Source organism: Heloderma suspectum, chromosome 3 (assembly GCF_057233095.1).
Source record: "Heloderma suspectum isolate Gila_16-S chromosome 3, 16-S_ref, whole genome shotgun sequence".
In the NCBI taxonomy this organism is placed as follows: domain Eukaryota; kingdom Metazoa; phylum Chordata; class Lepidosauria; order Squamata; family Helodermatidae; genus Heloderma; species Heloderma suspectum.
In genome coordinates this window covers 123670872-123687252 of record NC_139460.1, presented here as the reverse complement: position 1 = coordinate 123687252, position 16381 = coordinate 123670872, and the positions used below count along the sequence as shown (strand labels likewise).

The following is a 16381-nucleotide window of genomic DNA, read 5'->3' as shown; positions in this document are numbered from 1 at the left end:
AATAGTATGGGAACCCTTAATGAAACCCACAACCCCATGCTTGACTTCCCCCCGCTCCCAGTTTTCAGCCATACTTTGCCTTCTAGTAGCTAATAACAGTAACTAAGAGGGTTAGCTCAAAAGATAAGGGAGCCCCCCTGTAATTTGAGCACTGTCACCTAAGCTTCATGAGCTCCCAGATTTAATATTTTAAATGCAGAGTCTTCTAATACTCTGCAATATGAGATAGGAAGTAATTAATGAACCAGATACCATTTTTTCCCTGCAGAATCAATTTGGAAAGTGGGTTCTTTATATCTCTAGGAATTTTCATCCCATATACACCCAATCCAAGATTAACTGTGCAAAATACAGGCTTTTGGTGGCCTCTAAGGAGGTCTTGTCAGCTATGCTTCCAAAATGTGAGTGTAGATGGCCTGAATGCCAGATATATTTAATTAAAGTTGATGTTCTGCACATCTTCTAAAAAGAAATCATAACAGCATGCTACAAAATCGGCAATAAAAACAGTAACTATGAGTTTGTAAGATAACCTTCATGACCCACTGGTGTTTTCTTGCCTGTGCTCTCCCATATCAGTCCGTTTGTCTTTGGATATTCTCTCAGTTGGGCAGCAAGAAACAGGATGCAACCAGGAAAGCTGCACTGTGCCTTGAAAGTGGCCATGGAGGCATGTTCTTTTGTTAGTCTTCTGTCATGCAGAAGCACAGCACATGATGTAGTTTTGCCCTTAAGCAGGGCATGGAGCCTTCTTTCCTCTCCCTAAAAGCTCATTCACAGTTCTTTGTACAAACCCCAAAGACTGAAGCAGAAATGGCATTACTCAGTAAGGAGAGAAAAAAATGGGGAGTTTCCTTTGAGATGTGTGTGGTCTAGGGAGAAAATGAATGCACCTCTATGCATGCAGAGGGGGAACGCCACACAACTTCCCTAAATGTAAAGAATGAGTACAGGGGGCAGTGAGCTGGTCTCCAACCTTTCTTCCTGACACAATATAGTTTCCTAGGGAAACATGCAAAACAAACATCCCCACTCACAGTGAAGTGGTACAGTTCCCTCTACCACCTCAGGACTCTTGTCACCTCACTGTGCTATAATGAAGACAAAGGAGCTGTAGCTCAGTGGCAGAACACCTGCTTTGCCTGCAGAAGGTCCCAGAAGCAATCTCTGGCATCTCTTGGTAGGGCTAGACAAAGGCTCCTGTCTAAAAACCCCGGAGAGCTGCTTCTAGTCAGTGTGGCCTGGGGATAGGCAACCTGCTGCCCTCCAGATGTTTTCAAGTACAACTCCCACAATCCCTGACCACTGGCCATGCTGGCTGAGTCTTAAGGGAGCTGCACCATCCTGGGGTCGTCAATACTGAACTAGCCTGACCAACTCTCTTCAACAGCCTTCCCCAACCTGGTGCCCTTCAGACGCGTTGGACTGCAACTCCCATAATTGCTAGTCGGCAATGCTGCCTAGGAATTATGGCAGCCTAATCCATCTGCAGGGCACCAGGTTGGGGAAGGCTGCTCTACAAGGCAATTTCCTGTGTTCCTACCTAAAGTTTTGATGGTTAAGCAGTTGCCCGTTAAAAACACAACAACAAATATCAACAAGAGTGGGAGAGTACCGACGCTCAAGGAAGCGGGGACGCTCCTCCGCGGGTCCGCCGCCTATTTTTCGGGGAAACGGCGTCTTCAAAGCTGCATTGCACCTGGAAATACAACAGCTGCTACTTTCACTCGTTTTTCACTGCTTTCGTATTTCTACCCACGCGGCGTGGAGCGGCGGCCCTGCACCTCACGGCACTTTGCTTGCTCCGCAGCTGTCTCCGGCACAGGCAGCCCTCCCGTTCACTCGAGACTCTCCAGCCCTTCCAGTCGACGTTCCCGCTTCAGCTCCGCCCGCCCTGAAACCTCGAAAGCCGCTGCAAGGGCCCGGGTCTTAGCACGTGGCTACCATAGCAACTGCGCTGACCTCGGCCCCGTCCATACGCAAAATGACGGCGGCGGCGGCGGCGGGTGGGCCTCAGCGGGGGGGGGGGGCGGGGAGTCCGTGATTGGTCAACCTGCTTTTGCGCGTGTCGCGGGGCCTTTCGGGGTGCGGTTGAGAGCGAGGCGCGACCCCTGTGACGGTAGGTAGGAGGCGGGACGGGGCCTGCGGGAAAGGGGCTGTCGTTCGGTCACAGCGCGAGCCTGTTGCTGCTCGCCCTTTTAGCACCGCCCACCATCCGCGCGAAGGCGGTTGCTGCCTCCTAACCCCGCGCTCAGTGCCCCTTTGTCCGCCTTGGGGGCCGCGCGTGCGCCCGTGCCCGTTTTCTTGTGTGGGAGTTTCGCCAAATACTTAACCCTTAACAGTGATGTGGGGCATTCCCACACGCCCGAGTTTAACCCGTTCAGCCCCATCCCTCGGGCTCTTCGCAGCGCCATGCGCAGGAAGCAATATTTGTAATAAAGTCTGTGAGTGCTCATTTTGGCAGAATGAATGAAAGTATCTGAAAATGTGCGCTTAGGGCCAACTTAACGCGAGTTGCCATATCGTCGTGGCAGAAGACCTCACCAGTTGTCAATAAATCATTTGTCAGCATCTCAAAAATGGCCACTTTTTCTTACAAGGATGCCACGTAACAGCTGCACGGCGGGCAGAAATCCAAGAGACATCGCTACTCCCTGTCATGTAAGAACAACACCACCAAATTGTTTTATGACTTTAAATTTGTGGGCTGGTTTTCTACAAAGATGTGCCCAAAGTGGCCCACAGCGCAAGAACATCAATACAGTAACAGGAATGACAGCAACTGTTACGAACTCACTTGGTGACGTACCAATTTATTTCATAATGAACCGCCCAGAGAACTTTAGCTATTGGGTGGTATAGAAATGAAATAAATAAACAAAAGTTATATCGCCATGGATGCAAGTGATGAGGAAAAGTTGAGTGGGGAAGCGAGGCCATTCCACCAGCCCTGCTGAAGACACCCCTGCCCCCTGTGAAGCCGTCTCCTCCTCCCTCAACTGGTTGGCCACTGTGTGAACAGAATCCTGGCCTACATGGACCCTTGGTCTGATCCAGCGCAGCTCTTTTATTCTTAAGTTCTTAAGTTCTTACCAGCAGCCGTTCCAGCAGGGAGGAGGCAGGAGCAGGGAGCCCTGCTGAAAGACGTTTCCCCCCTCATCCTTCCCAGTCCTTTTTCCTTGTGTGTCGTGTCTTTTTAGAACGCAAGCCTGCAGGCAGGGGACTGTCTTGTGAACTGATTATACGTAAGCTGCTCCAGGAGCCTTTTTGGCTGATGAGCGAGATGAAAAATACTTTAAATAAATAAAGTTGCACCTGCTGAATTTCTTCCTACTAATCATGCAGCTGTTAAAGTACAGGGACCGATCAGAAAAAAATGACAACCCTAACAGGGCAGTATGCATGTCTCCTCATAAGTGCACCATCACATGGAGGTTAATGGGGCTTACAGGTAAGTATGTATAAGACTGCAGTCTAAATGTCCCTGATGGTGGTGACAGTGAATAAGATCCAAGCTTCTTTATACATGTGACTACTTGACGCCCATCATATATTGTATATATATTCATTGTTTATATATTCATAAATATTCAACACACACATACACGCTCCACACACACATATTCAGCCTGCTGCAAATTGGGCTAGCATTGGCTATGATCCTGTTGGTGCCCTGGGCTGTGTGGGGAGAAAAGAGGAAAAAGACAATGTCTCACGTCATCCCCATGTTCTGGAACTTGTAAGATTTTATTTTAGTTGTGGCAAGGTCGGAAACATTAAACATAGGCCCTGCTTCAGATGAGTCCTACAAACCTCAATTCACAGGCAAATCTTGTTCTGTGGTTTGTTGCTTATTCTAAGGACTGAATAGCACAGCTGCAGAGCCAAATACATAATCATTACAGTTACATTTTATAGTTTTAACTGACAGAAAGCAAATAAATATAAGAAGGTAGAGAGAAAAGGCACCGTGACACTAGTTAGCACAATATAAAGAAAACAAAACTTATTAACAAAGTTTAGAACATATTTACAAGAACACAACTCATACATTTCCCATCATAGTTTCTGCTAGGAGAACGTGACCCCTAGGCAAGAGTGATCATGCCCTTCCCCTTTCATATCTTATTATACTTCCATCTCAAATGCCAAGCTTGGTTATGTTGTTAATTTCAGTCATCGATTGGTTCCTATACCTGTAGTGTTCCTGCCTATCCTCAGCTGTTTGTACCTCCTCCTGCACACCACTTGTTCATCCCCCTATCTCCTAGTAACGGCTGTACATTCTACCAAAAACCTCAACTGCCTCCTCATTTGTTGTATTTGTGTGCTTTTTTGCCCTAATGCATCCCCAGTCGCTGTACATTCACGAGTTCCTCTTTTGTAACTTTCCAAAGCTCTTTGCACGTATGCTAACCTAAGCACCACTATGTTGTTTCAGGCCTTTATTTGCAGATCTTTATTTCCTGACATGCCCATGCTAACTCCATGCCATCACCTCACAATCAGTCTACGTGTATGTGTAACATATGCATGTGCACAGTTGAAATCCCTACAAGCTAAACACACCCCAGAGCCTGTGAAATCCCTACAAGGTTAATGCACCCCAGAGCCCTTTAGCCAAGCTGCTGTCATATTGATATAATGGAGGTGGGGTGGTGGGCTTGGTGAACTGGGTCTTGCAATGTTTAACATATAGAGCAATATCCAATTGGAGGCTAGTATTCATGTAAATTACATTGCACTAGCATAAGGGACCTCTAGCACAATGCCAATAATGTTAGCTTGTGCTACGGGTTTTCTAGGGAATCTTGTTGCACCAGCTAACATTGTTGGCATTGCACTAGAGGTCCCTTATGCTAGCACAATGTAATTTCCATTAGCACTAGTGTCCGATTGGATACTGTCCATTGAATTACCCCTGTATCACTGTAGCGCCACTCACCTCTTGGTCACACCTGATACAAAGATTGTTTATGTAAATCTTTCATGTTACTTTTTCATAGGCATTTCTGAAATGAAGAAACTTCTGATCATTGATGTTGACTGCGGTGTTGATGATGCTCAAGCTATAATGATGGCTCTAGCATCTCCCATTGTTGAAGTCCTGGGGATTACTTGCTGTTATGGAAACAGTCTGTTGGAAAATACATGTAAAAATGCACTCCGTGTGTTACATGTTTGTAAGAAGCTTGAGGTAATCTGCTCCTGCTGAATAATTTTTTGAACACATTTTGCATGGTAGTGTCATGTGGGGTGCACAAAGTGAGAGACTGGCATTCTGGCCTTATGTATGTAAGTCCATTTTAAACATAACAGCAGTGTGACTTCACCTGTGATCTCAAACAATTGGGTGCTTCTCTTAATAATTCTATGAACAGTCATCCCTGTAGCCATTATAACCACACAGAGACATGGCTTCCTGAGTGTGGTTAGGCCTATGTTTTTGTTTACAGTGTTTACATTGTTTACAGTGGAAATTGTTGTGAACTGCCCAGAGAGCTTTGGCTATTGGGTGGTATAGAAATTTAATAAATAAAGAAATACATACCAAGTAAGTATGTTCAGGGTTTCAGTTTAAGGTGGATTTCGTAATGAGTTGAAGCCAGGATCTGCCTTGTGTTGACAGAAGGGCTCCACCTGATTTTCAGCAGTCCCCCTCCTCCCACACACCACAGCTTACCCCATTCAGCAGGGTCTCCCAACCCTCTGTATACCACTTACAGGGGCTGGAGGGGCTGCTGTGGGGAGGAGGAGACAGGGAAGTTCGCTTCCATGCCAGCCTATTTGCATGGATGCCTAAAAATGGATCCAAACCAATGTGTTTATTTGGTTCAGTTCCATTCAAATTAATGGAGCTTGTTTTCAAATGTATTTAAGATTTTAAATATGTAGAATTGTGGTAAAGTAAGTAAACAAGAGGGGCCATAGCTCAATGGTAGAGTATCTGGTTGCATGTAATAGATCCCAGGTTCGATCCTCTGCAGCTCCAGCTAGAGCTTGAAAAGCATGAAACCCTGGAGACAGTACTGGGCTAGATAGACCATTGGTCTACTTAGTATAAGGCAGTATAAGAAACTCCTATGTTCCTAAGAGTTATGAATGTATGCTGCTTGAAATCCAAAAAGTCAAGCATATTTCTGAGCATGCTTTGGGCTGAAGAACCTGGCTTTTCAAGGTGAAGAAAAGTTCTGATAGTAAATTTTAGGGTGGGGCTACCATGCAGTAGACTGGATAAGTTTGTCATAATTTTAAGTAGATTCTTTTCTACTGTTTTATTTCACTGAAGGCCATTTGAACACCATTATCTTGCTTGCTTCTCATAGCTTCTTCTTTTAAAAAAAAATCTCCATGGTGCTTCTTTGCAGCTTTCTGCTTGTGAGGTATAGGTAATCTGTCATTTACTTCAAGCACAAACTGGAATTGTGAATGAGTCATATGAGCAAAGAATCACACAGGTAGAAAAATAAAAGTGGCCACCATGAGCAGGGCTGTCCTCTGTATCAGTCCTGAGGATATAAGTGTCATCTATTCCCCTTCAGTTGCTATTCTTGAATTCAAGACTAACTCTTATATTTTCTTCTGTCCTTTTGTAAAGTGGGTTTCCAAAAATATCAAAGGGTATTTAATATATATATGTATGTATGTATGTATGTATATATATATAATTTAAGAACTTTAGGTTGCATCCAACGTTAGTCTAACTTAAGTCCTATTCATTTCAATGGATCTACTCAAAATAAGACTAACATTGGATACAACCCATAATTTATTTCATTTCATATAAAGACGGATCTTAGTTGCAAGTAAATGCTTACCAAGCAGGTATTGGTAAAGGGATAGGATAAATGCTAACAATTAATTGTGCGTGACATTAAAATCTAATCTAAGGGTGTCAGACATTAGGCCATTTGCAGCACTCTGCCATATTTTACCCAAATTGATTCCTCTTAGAGATTTGTTATCATATTCATGCTTATAATACATTTCCAGAGCTGAATTAACAATTTCCATTTTTCCAGTTTATTACAATAACAATAACAATCATAATAATTTATACCCCGCCATCCTGGAGGGGCTGTGGGAACTTACCTACACATGTGATGGAACTGCAAAATTATACAACATTTATGGTCTAAGGTATTTCAAGAATGTACCTAAACAACTAAATCAAAATCCGCAACTAGGACTATTCTCTAGAGCTGATGGATACAATGCAAACTTTATACACAAAGATATACAAACTTTTCTATGTGTAGGTGCCACACTAGAAATGGCTAAAAACTGGAAGCAAAATTAGTCACCATCTCTTGGAGACAAAGAATTAAAAACTCTTGGAGATAAAGTATGACCTCTTGGAGCTTGGAGATAGATGGTAGTATCCAGTGTTAGTCCTACTTTGAGTAGACCCATTAAAATTAATGGTACTTTAGTCATGTCTAACTTAAGTCCCATTGATTTAAATCTACTCGAAGTAGTACTAACATTAGATACTACCCAAACACGTTAGCAGCAATGGAAAGACTGACCACACAGATTCAAGCAGAAAGGAAAAATATGAACAAAGACCATATTTATTATACCTGGTCTTGCTTTATGGAATATTTGAACATAGACAAAGAAAGTTCAAGTCACCAGTATCAGATGAAAATCTCTGGAGGAATGTCTTGGAAGGAAGTGAAGCACTACGAACTTAATAATATTAAAGTAGTTAAGATGTCTTAGCTAGTAAAACACAAAGAATTTTGCTATTAAATGCCATATGACCATGTAAATGTTTAAAATGAAATTAAAATATAATGTAAAGAATGTATACTCACCTTTCTGCACTAGATTCCCAAGGGAGATAACAATAGTGATATATAAGTACAATATAAACCAAATATATATTAAAAAAACCCATATTAAACACAAAATAACATCAGGAACAGATAAAAACAGGAAGCAAATTACAAAGAACAGTCAGTGAAAAACCAGCAGCAGAAAAACAAATCACTTCAGCAGGCCAAAGGCTCTCTAAACAAGAAGGCCTTCAGTTGTCAACAGAAGATCAACAGAAAAGGGGCTAGGCAGGCTTCCCTGGGAATGGAGTTCCAAAGCCTAGGCACAGCCACCGAGAAGGGTTTTTCTCATGTCCCTTCCAAATGCATCTCAGATATTAAGAGGATATGGAGAAGGGCCCCTCCAAAAGATCTTAAAATCTGGGCTGGTTAATATAGAAGTTAGTCTTTCCAATTTAGTATTTTAAAGGTTATAACCAGCACTTTGAATTGCTGGTTCGGTGACAAATTCAGGTAAAGTCAACAGTTTCAACCTGCTAACCAATTTAATTTTGTAATTAAAATTAATTACACGATCACACAATCTGATCTGCCATGTGAATATATCTGTCAATGTACTATAAAACCACAACCTCCTATTAAGGAAAACCTATACAATTAGGTGAATGTTAGTTTAATCATAATTTGGGTTAAATCCAACAACTGAAGATTTGCTAGTTGACACTCAGGATCAGACATCAGCAGAATCAGTGGGGTTTTTCCCCCCAATTTCATATTATATTGGCATCATATCTTGTAATAGATTCCTGTTTATCGTGGCGCATCTGCTCCAATACTTGGTGGACCTGTGCCGGGGGCATTCTTTCATGGAAAAGATGGATTGGGTGATGTTCCAGATCCCACTGCTCCAGGATTAGACCTTCTGCAGGAAGAGCATGCTGTGGCTGCAATATTAAGAATAGCCAATGAGCGACCGGGTCAGGTGAGATTATATAGATATCTTAAATATATAACAGGCTAGGATTATAATAGGCTAATATCCCCCCTTTCTGTAATTACATGTTGATAATCCCTTCCAAGCTTCTCCCTAGAGAATTTTATGAGCCAAGGTGGATGGATCCAAATGCATATGGCTGCACATATTCCCCTAGCTTCCTGTCAACAGCAAAGGACCAAAAACACTGAAACCAATTAAAGTAATGTTAAGAAGAGATTGCCAATGGTACCTTCAGTAATACTGTAATACTGTAAGGGTGCAATCCTATGCATGTTTAGACAGGAAAAAAAGGCCTACAACTCCCAGCATTCCCTAGCCATCCCCACGCTGGCTGGGAATGCTGGGAGTTGTAGGACATTTTTTCTGTCTAAACATGCATAGGATTGTGCCCTAAAGGGAAGAAACAGATCTGCAGTGGGCTTATTTTAGATGCAGGTATGATAGCTATTTGTAAATAAGCACACATGCAACTTTTGGGGGGAGGCTGGGGAGAGTTGTGTGCTTGTATGTCTGACTGGATGCATGTGAGAAAGAACAATTGTTTAGGGGATTTTGGAGGAATCACAAAAAAAGTGAGTGTTATTTTTCATGCTCTTGCAGTGACGAGGAGAAGGGAGGACTGTCTGTGTTTGTGCATGTGCATGTATGTACGTAGGTACGCATGATGGGTGTGTGTGTGTGTACAATTATTATCAGCTAAAGGTTTAAAAACAAATTCATGGGAAAATGAAGGGGGAGGACCTAAGAGGACAACAATACTCAGACCACACCCATGCAGATACATCATAAGCAGGACAAAACAATGCTTTGCCAAATGGAAGCAAGCTAGTTTTCATGGTGGACATGGTCCAAGAGAGAACCTGTGTTTTGAGTTTGGTGAATTTAGGGTAGTGCAGCGGGACATCTGTGCTGTAGTTTGAACCAGGCACTTCCTGACTCATAATTCATGATTTGGTTGTATTATTGTACTGTTGCCAACTGACCAGGAAAAGAAAATTGACCAGCCCTTCTCCTGCATCTGTAACAGCAGCTTGATTTGAAGATGACAGACCTAGTTACCTACAGAGGGGTTGTCATATAAGACGATGTAACTATATAAATAAGTGTTCAGAATAACTCATTTTGGAAAATTATTGTGTGTGCTTTATAGGTCTCTCTAGTTGCTACTGGTCCCTTGACAAATTTAGCCCTGGCAGTGAAAATGGACCCAATGCTTCCTAAGAAACTTAAAAATGTGTTCATCATGGGAGGAAATACTGAATGTAAGTGATCCGAAGAGGGCTTGTTAGGTATATTTATACCTAACTGCCTTGTCCTTTCATATTTCACAAGTGAATTGCTTTTTAAATAATATTATTGTCTGCTGAATGCTACTGTGTGTTCATATAAACTGCTCTCTGGGACCGATCTTTATGAGTTATTTTTAATATTGTTTATAGTGGTTTTTTAATTAATATATAGTTATCTTACTTAGGCCGCCTTGGGTGGATTATTATCCTGAAAGGCTGGATATAAATAATTGTAATAATAAAATGTTTTAGCAATTTAAAGTGACATTGATTTGAGTGTTTATTTTGTCTTAGTGGATAATTACCTTGACTTTTTAACTATTTTATTTCAGAGAAATCTGACTTAGTAATCTTGATTTGAAGGTAACATGCCTTTCTTTTGTGTGAACATTTTCTTACCTGATTTGAAGGCATTTGAAAATGTTTTCTGCAGAAACAACTAATAGTGTAATTCTGTAAATGTCCACTCAGAAGTAAGACTAATACTGGAGCTTTTTCTCAGATAAGTGTGTATAGGACTGCAGCCTAAATTATATTTTAAAGCATTTTTTATTAAATATCCAGATGGAGTGAGATAAATGACTGTGGCAATGAGCCAAATAAGTAATTAATGCATGAGAGGAAATTATGTACATGCACAGAGTTTCATTTGAAGTATGCTTATGAGAAAGCCCCATTTCTGAAGAGACAAGTCATCTGTACAATTTAAAAATATGGGTTGCTTCTCTGGGAGTGGAAGCTTTTGCAGGAAAAAAAAAACCTTCAAAGGAAACTCTGACTACAGAGTGTCGTTAGTCATACATAAATTATTTACACTGTGGTCTAAATGCTATAGAAATTTTAGAGCTGATGTTTCACTCCCTACATGAGTGCACACCCATCTACATAATAATGTAGGAAAACGTACAATTTACGTGATGGAAGGCTGGGACGGGGCAGGTTCCCAATGTACAAAAATAGATTTCTACCACATCATCTTGGCCTCCAAAAGGTCCCCTGAGGTGACTTACTTTCATAAAGTTATACACATCTATATTGACAAAAAAGATGTTGTATAAGTATGGACATGATGTTCACCTATGACAATAAACACGGCTGTGGTTTTGGTCCTACACCTGTACAGGTAGCATGTATGAAGCACCCTTAGAAGCTAAATAAACTACAGCAGTAAATTGCAGTAACTAATTTTTGTTTCTATTAGCCAGAGGAAATACTACCGTCTGTGGAGAATTCAATTTTGCAACTGATCCAGAAGCTGCTTACATTGTCTTAAATGAGTACACCTGCCCAGTTTATATTGCAGCGTGGGAGTTTACATGTTCCTGTCAACTCTCCTGGGTAAGATATTAAGTCTGCAATCCTAGCGCAACTTACCTGGGAGTAAGCCCCTACTGAACTCAATGGGACTTATTTCTGAGTAGACACATAGGATTGCACTGTAAATGTCTGTTACTATAGGCTGGTATTTAAACAACTGCTTAGGCTTGCTCTACTGCCATGTTTGCCCCTTTAGGTTAAATTTTCATACCTCTAGTATTTAAACAACACTAAATTGTTCAGCTAACTAAACAATATGCAATCTCCCATTCACACCTGTATTTTTATGGGTTGAGCAGGATTGTACTGACGTGGCGAGGGGTGGGGGGAGATGTGGTGAAGGCATGTCACTCTCCCTCCACAGGCAGTGAGAGAGCTTGCGCTGGCCCTGGCTATATACTACTTCCAGTATCAGAAGCAATATGCCTCTCAATAGCAATTGCTGGGGAACATGACCAAGAGAGTGATAATGCAATCATGTTCTGCTTCTTCCCATTGACGTGTCTGCTCGGCCACTGTGCGAACAGAAAACTGGGCTAGACAGGGCTTTTGGTCTGATCCAGCAGGGTCCTTCTTCTTTTCTTACATTCTTAACCCTCATATTTCTATGCAGAATTGGATATCAATGGACTGTTTAAGCTTCAGGTTATAATACTTTGCTTCACTTCTTTGTGCAGCATTTCCAAACAATAACTTTCCACAAATAAGACTTTTCAACATAGGTCATATGTGGGTTTCCTTCCACTGATCCTCAGTGCCTCTGTGTTGTTGAGCGAATTTCATTATTAACTGCCTTGAACAATACTCCCCAAAGTATTCCCACTCTTCTTCATTTATTTCAGCATCATAATCTTTATGGTCATTACTAGCTAACCAGCTCTTCCACTGACTCCCTTCTTATCTCCTGAGGTCAGGTGTGTAAAGGTTTAATCTTGATTGTCACTGACTTCAAAATACTGAGTTGACAAAAATTGCTACAGAGGCAGCTAGGTTATAAAAATGAAGCAAGCTTTAAATAAGAGTTAATATAACTCATATCTTCATGTTTTCTCTTTCTTAACATTCTCTACAACAGGGGTAGGCAACGTGGCACCAGGACACACTCGGGCACCTTTCTTTGCACCTCCTGAGATGCCCTCCCCCTCCCACTTTTTATTATTTGTAAATAAAGTTTTTTACTGGCAGCTGGGATTGCTTCAAAGCAAAGTGAGGGCCTTTGCTTTGCCCTTTCTTCCCCCAAGAGCGCCTCTGGGCCACACGTGGGGCTCAGAGACATTCTTTGGAAATGGCGATGGCAGGTGGCTGCAGGCTGCTGCTTTCATCTGCAGCACACTCATTTTGTGATGGTGCCCAGGACACTTTCTCAGATTTCCAAATGTGCTCATGGGCCCAGAAACATTGCTCTACAGAATATGGGTAACCATCAATTTTAATTAGGTAAAGATTCTTAGGTAGACTGTTTAGAGAGCAAGAATCTTACGAAGTTCATAGAGGCACAAGATACCAGAATAAGAGTGTATTAAACAAGCATTTCAAAGGCTGACAATTCTAATATCTACAACACAAAGGGCGTGCAGTAGTCCACTGGATTTTTTTTTTACTTTGAACAGCTGATCTCCCAGTTGCTTCTGAATTGCAGTAATGGGGAAGGCTATGGGAAAAAGTCTTCAGTCCTATTAGGATCAAGGAGCTGGTTTTCTGGTTCTTTAGGCTCTGACCACAATTCTGTATATTATTCATTAACTAGGGGATAAACCATCTCACCCCCTCTAGATGCATCTCTTTACACTCACAAAGCTATGCACAAAGGGACTCCATACTAGTGGCCCATCCCATATCAATGCCTCCTCCCTTGCTAGTCCTGAAGGAACATATGATACATTGTTTCCCTTCTCACCAATATTAGAGATAAGCAAGGTTATTCTTCATTGCTGCACACCACATCCTCCTTCCCTAATGCTCTATAACAGGGCCTTGTTTCTTTTTATGCAAGTGTTCTTCTTGCTACGATTGTCCCAGGCAGTCAGTGTAGTATTCTTGTATGGGTCCCTTGTGCATCTACTCATGTGAATGCACACCTCCCGGTTGCCCATGCAGTACAGCAAACTTCTGGAGAACAGTTGAACAGCTTTACTAAACAGGTAACAGATACACCTGTCACTGAGGCTCACAAATGCAGGACTGACTGAGGGGAGGAGAAAAACACAGAGCATAAGTCCGACCACTTTGAGTCTGTGTGGTCTTTTGCCGCAGTACTTCTTCAAGCTCTGGTGGGGGTCCTACTTCCTGACATGACTGTTGATCTGGAAGTTCAGGTGGTTCAGGGTGGCCTTCTCCTGAAGGCTCTTGTGAGCTGTAGTCAGGCTGTTACATTGCCGAAGCATAGGATTTCCTCAGGTGCTGGGGGTCTTCCCTCCGTTAGCCCTTACATCATAGGAATGAGCCTCAAATCTTTTGCATGTCACTGTTGCAGGAACCCATTCACCTCCTGCCTGCATTCAGACCCTCTCCCCTTCGGATAATGATGGAAGAGGTGATGCATGAGTGTCATAGTGCCTTTTCTGACATGTTTGACAAGTCTTTAGCTGCTCCTGGGCACCATTAGGGATTTGTGGCGTGAGAGCTGATGCTGTAGCTGGGAGTATGTTCCACAGCAGCCGTCCCATCAACATTTGTGCCAGTAAGGCTAGGCAGGGATCAGAGCTTTCCAGTGCAGATTTTTTGAACAGGGCCTTGACAGTTTGCACAGTATGCTCTGCTTGTCCCTTGGCTTGTGGATAAACTAGCCTGGAGTGGAGCAACATATGAGTATGCTTGCAAAAGGTACATAATAACACACCATGTCTTTGGGTATGCCATGGTGTGAAAAAGTAGCCTTCATCTTGGCTATTACAGATGCAGCCGTCTTGTCCTGAAGGTGCAAAACCTCTGGATATTTAGAGAAATAATCCACAATGATGAGATATGAATGTCCACGAAACTCAAAAATATCTGCTGCTATTTTAAGCCAAGGCAACTCTGGGATGGCATGGGAAATCATAGGCTCTCTATGATTGCTAGGGTGGAACATTTTGCACAGTTTGCAATCGCCACTCCGTTGCTCAATGTTGGGCCAATACAGCACTATATGGACATGCATCTTGGAAGGCTGAACCCCTTGGTGTGGGGAGTATAGCAATTTTAACACTTCCTGTCTAGCTCCATGAGGAACAATGATCCTGTGACCTGCCAGGAGCAAGCCATCTTCAATTCTGAAATCTTAAATTGGCTTATATGGGTGCAGAGCAGGTTGTGCCTGCTTCTTCCAGTGTGGATTTCATTAGGTTCCTGGTCACATCATGCCCCTTGCAATTTTGTAATTCTGTTCCTAATCTGCAAATAATTGGGTAGGGGGACTTGACAATTTATTATTCATTTTTTCTTTAACTGTGTTAAATGTGATAAATCTATTCTACACAAAGAAATCTAACATCCTCATGACTGTATATTTACCCCAAGAACTAAAATCACAAGTAGTTCTTGCCACTGTGAATTCTCAGTGGAATATTACTAAACCAGAGGGCAATAATACTAGAGTTAGCTAAACTCTCCTTATACTTATCTCAAACTTTTCACATAATTTGTCATGGGGCCAAACAGTTCAGAATAGCCAGAATTGTTCTTTACTTTGCAGGAATTCTACGATGAATGGGTTAAGCAGAACACTGAGAAAGCTGAGTTCATGAAGAAAATATTTGCGCATTCTTTAGAAATCTCAAAGTCTTCCTGGAAAAATTCAGGCTTTGTTTCTTGTGATTCCTATGCTATGGCTGCTGCCATTGATGAGACCTTTGTCACAGAAGTCACAGTAATTGGTGTAACTGTGGAGCTGAATGGTTCACTAACTAGAGGAATGATGGTAATGGATTGGTGTGACAAACTGAAAAAGAAAAACAAAGCCTTTGTAATGAAAAGTTGTGATTTAGGGAAGTTCCAGACCCTTATGATGGCTGCTTTAAAATAAAAATGGGCTTACTGAAGTTCCATCCCCTGCTATTCATCTGCTTAGATGGGCAGCCTGATTTTTAGCTACTGCTACACAACCAGATGTTTGTGCTGAAAGAGCTAAAACAGCATCCTGTGCAAGGCAAGTGGGGTAGAGTCATCCAGCTTTTTCTTGCTTGCCATGATGAGGATGGAAACAATCCTTTACTATAGCTTTTTGATAGCACAAAAGGTGTACTAGATGTAGCCCTGGGGTAGGTGGAGGGAATATGCATCCTGTGGGGGGAGGTCTTAGGATTTGGCATAAGGGGCCTGCCTTCAAATAGATTTTAGACCTGCATGACATTTTTGTTAAAGAGAGAGCTGATGGCACACACCGGGCTCTGCCATCTGCAATGCCAGAGAAAGGGAAGCAATGTTATTTCAGAAGGCATTGCCACAGCCACCATACAATTAGTATTAATTATCTCTTAAATAAAATCTGTAATAATATGTGCCTGTGAAACATCCAGTCTAAACTTACACCAGAGAGAGAGAATCCATAGTACATGGTAAAGCATCTTGATTGTTAAGTAAGAGCCTTTAAAGCACATGTTATTTAATAGACTGAAATAGTTGCTTAGCTATTCAATGTTAATTTACCTACACAGAATAGGCAGAATTTTATTGAGATCTAGTATACTTATATTGAACACAAACTAGAGAAAAATAAGCATACTTTTGATTTTTCTGTAATGCATTAGAATTGCTATTAGATCTAATATTTCTGTTAATTTATAGAAAGGACGTACTAATTAATCACCACTTCTAGTTCATATGTGATAACCGCAGCTAGGATAAGTTACACAAAATAGCATGTTGTCAGTCCGTTCAATAAATTGCATGAATATTCCATGTCAAAACTGATTGGTTATATCAGTGAAATAGAAGCAAGGCAATGCTGTAATAATGTTTAAGAATTTGAATTATTTTATTAATTATTGGCAAAATAAAGCATATGTGTCTACAAATGT

At 41.7% G+C, this 16381-nt stretch overlaps 1 protein-coding gene and 1 long non-coding RNA gene across 5 annotated transcripts in view; one reads left to right on the top strand and one right to left on the bottom strand.

Annotated features, from left to right (window-relative positions):
* Positions 1-2298, bottom strand: part of LOC146350158 (uncharacterized) — a 22781-nt gene extending 20483 nt beyond the window's left edge. Inside the window, exon 1 of the long non-coding RNA XR_014789196.1 lies at positions 1616-2298. This is a non-coding gene — a long non-coding RNA (uncharacterized LOC146350158). The remainder of the gene's footprint in view (positions 1-1615) is intronic.
* LOC146350157 (inosine-uridine preferring nucleoside hydrolase-like) overlaps positions 1-16381 on the top strand; it is a 17363-nt gene extending 982 nt beyond the window's left edge. Inside the window, exons 1-7 of one of the 4 annotated variants that reach the window (XM_084844370.1) lie at positions 1976-2119; positions 2601-2661; positions 5007-5197; positions 8584-8763; positions 9929-10040; positions 11269-11405; positions 15058-16381. In XM_084844370.1, the coding sequence (XP_084700496.1) occupies positions 5018-5197; positions 8584-8763; positions 9929-10040; positions 11269-11405; positions 15058-15387 (939 nt within the window). In that variant the 5' untranslated portion in view covers positions 1976-2119; positions 2601-2661; positions 5007-5017 and the 3' untranslated portion in view covers positions 15388-16381. Of the gene's footprint in view, positions 1-1951; positions 2120-2600; positions 3452-5006; positions 5198-8583; positions 8764-9928; positions 10041-11268; positions 11406-15057 lie in introns of those variants that run through there. The other 3 variants (XM_084844367.1, XM_084844368.1, XM_084844369.1) reach the window with 3 other exon arrangements.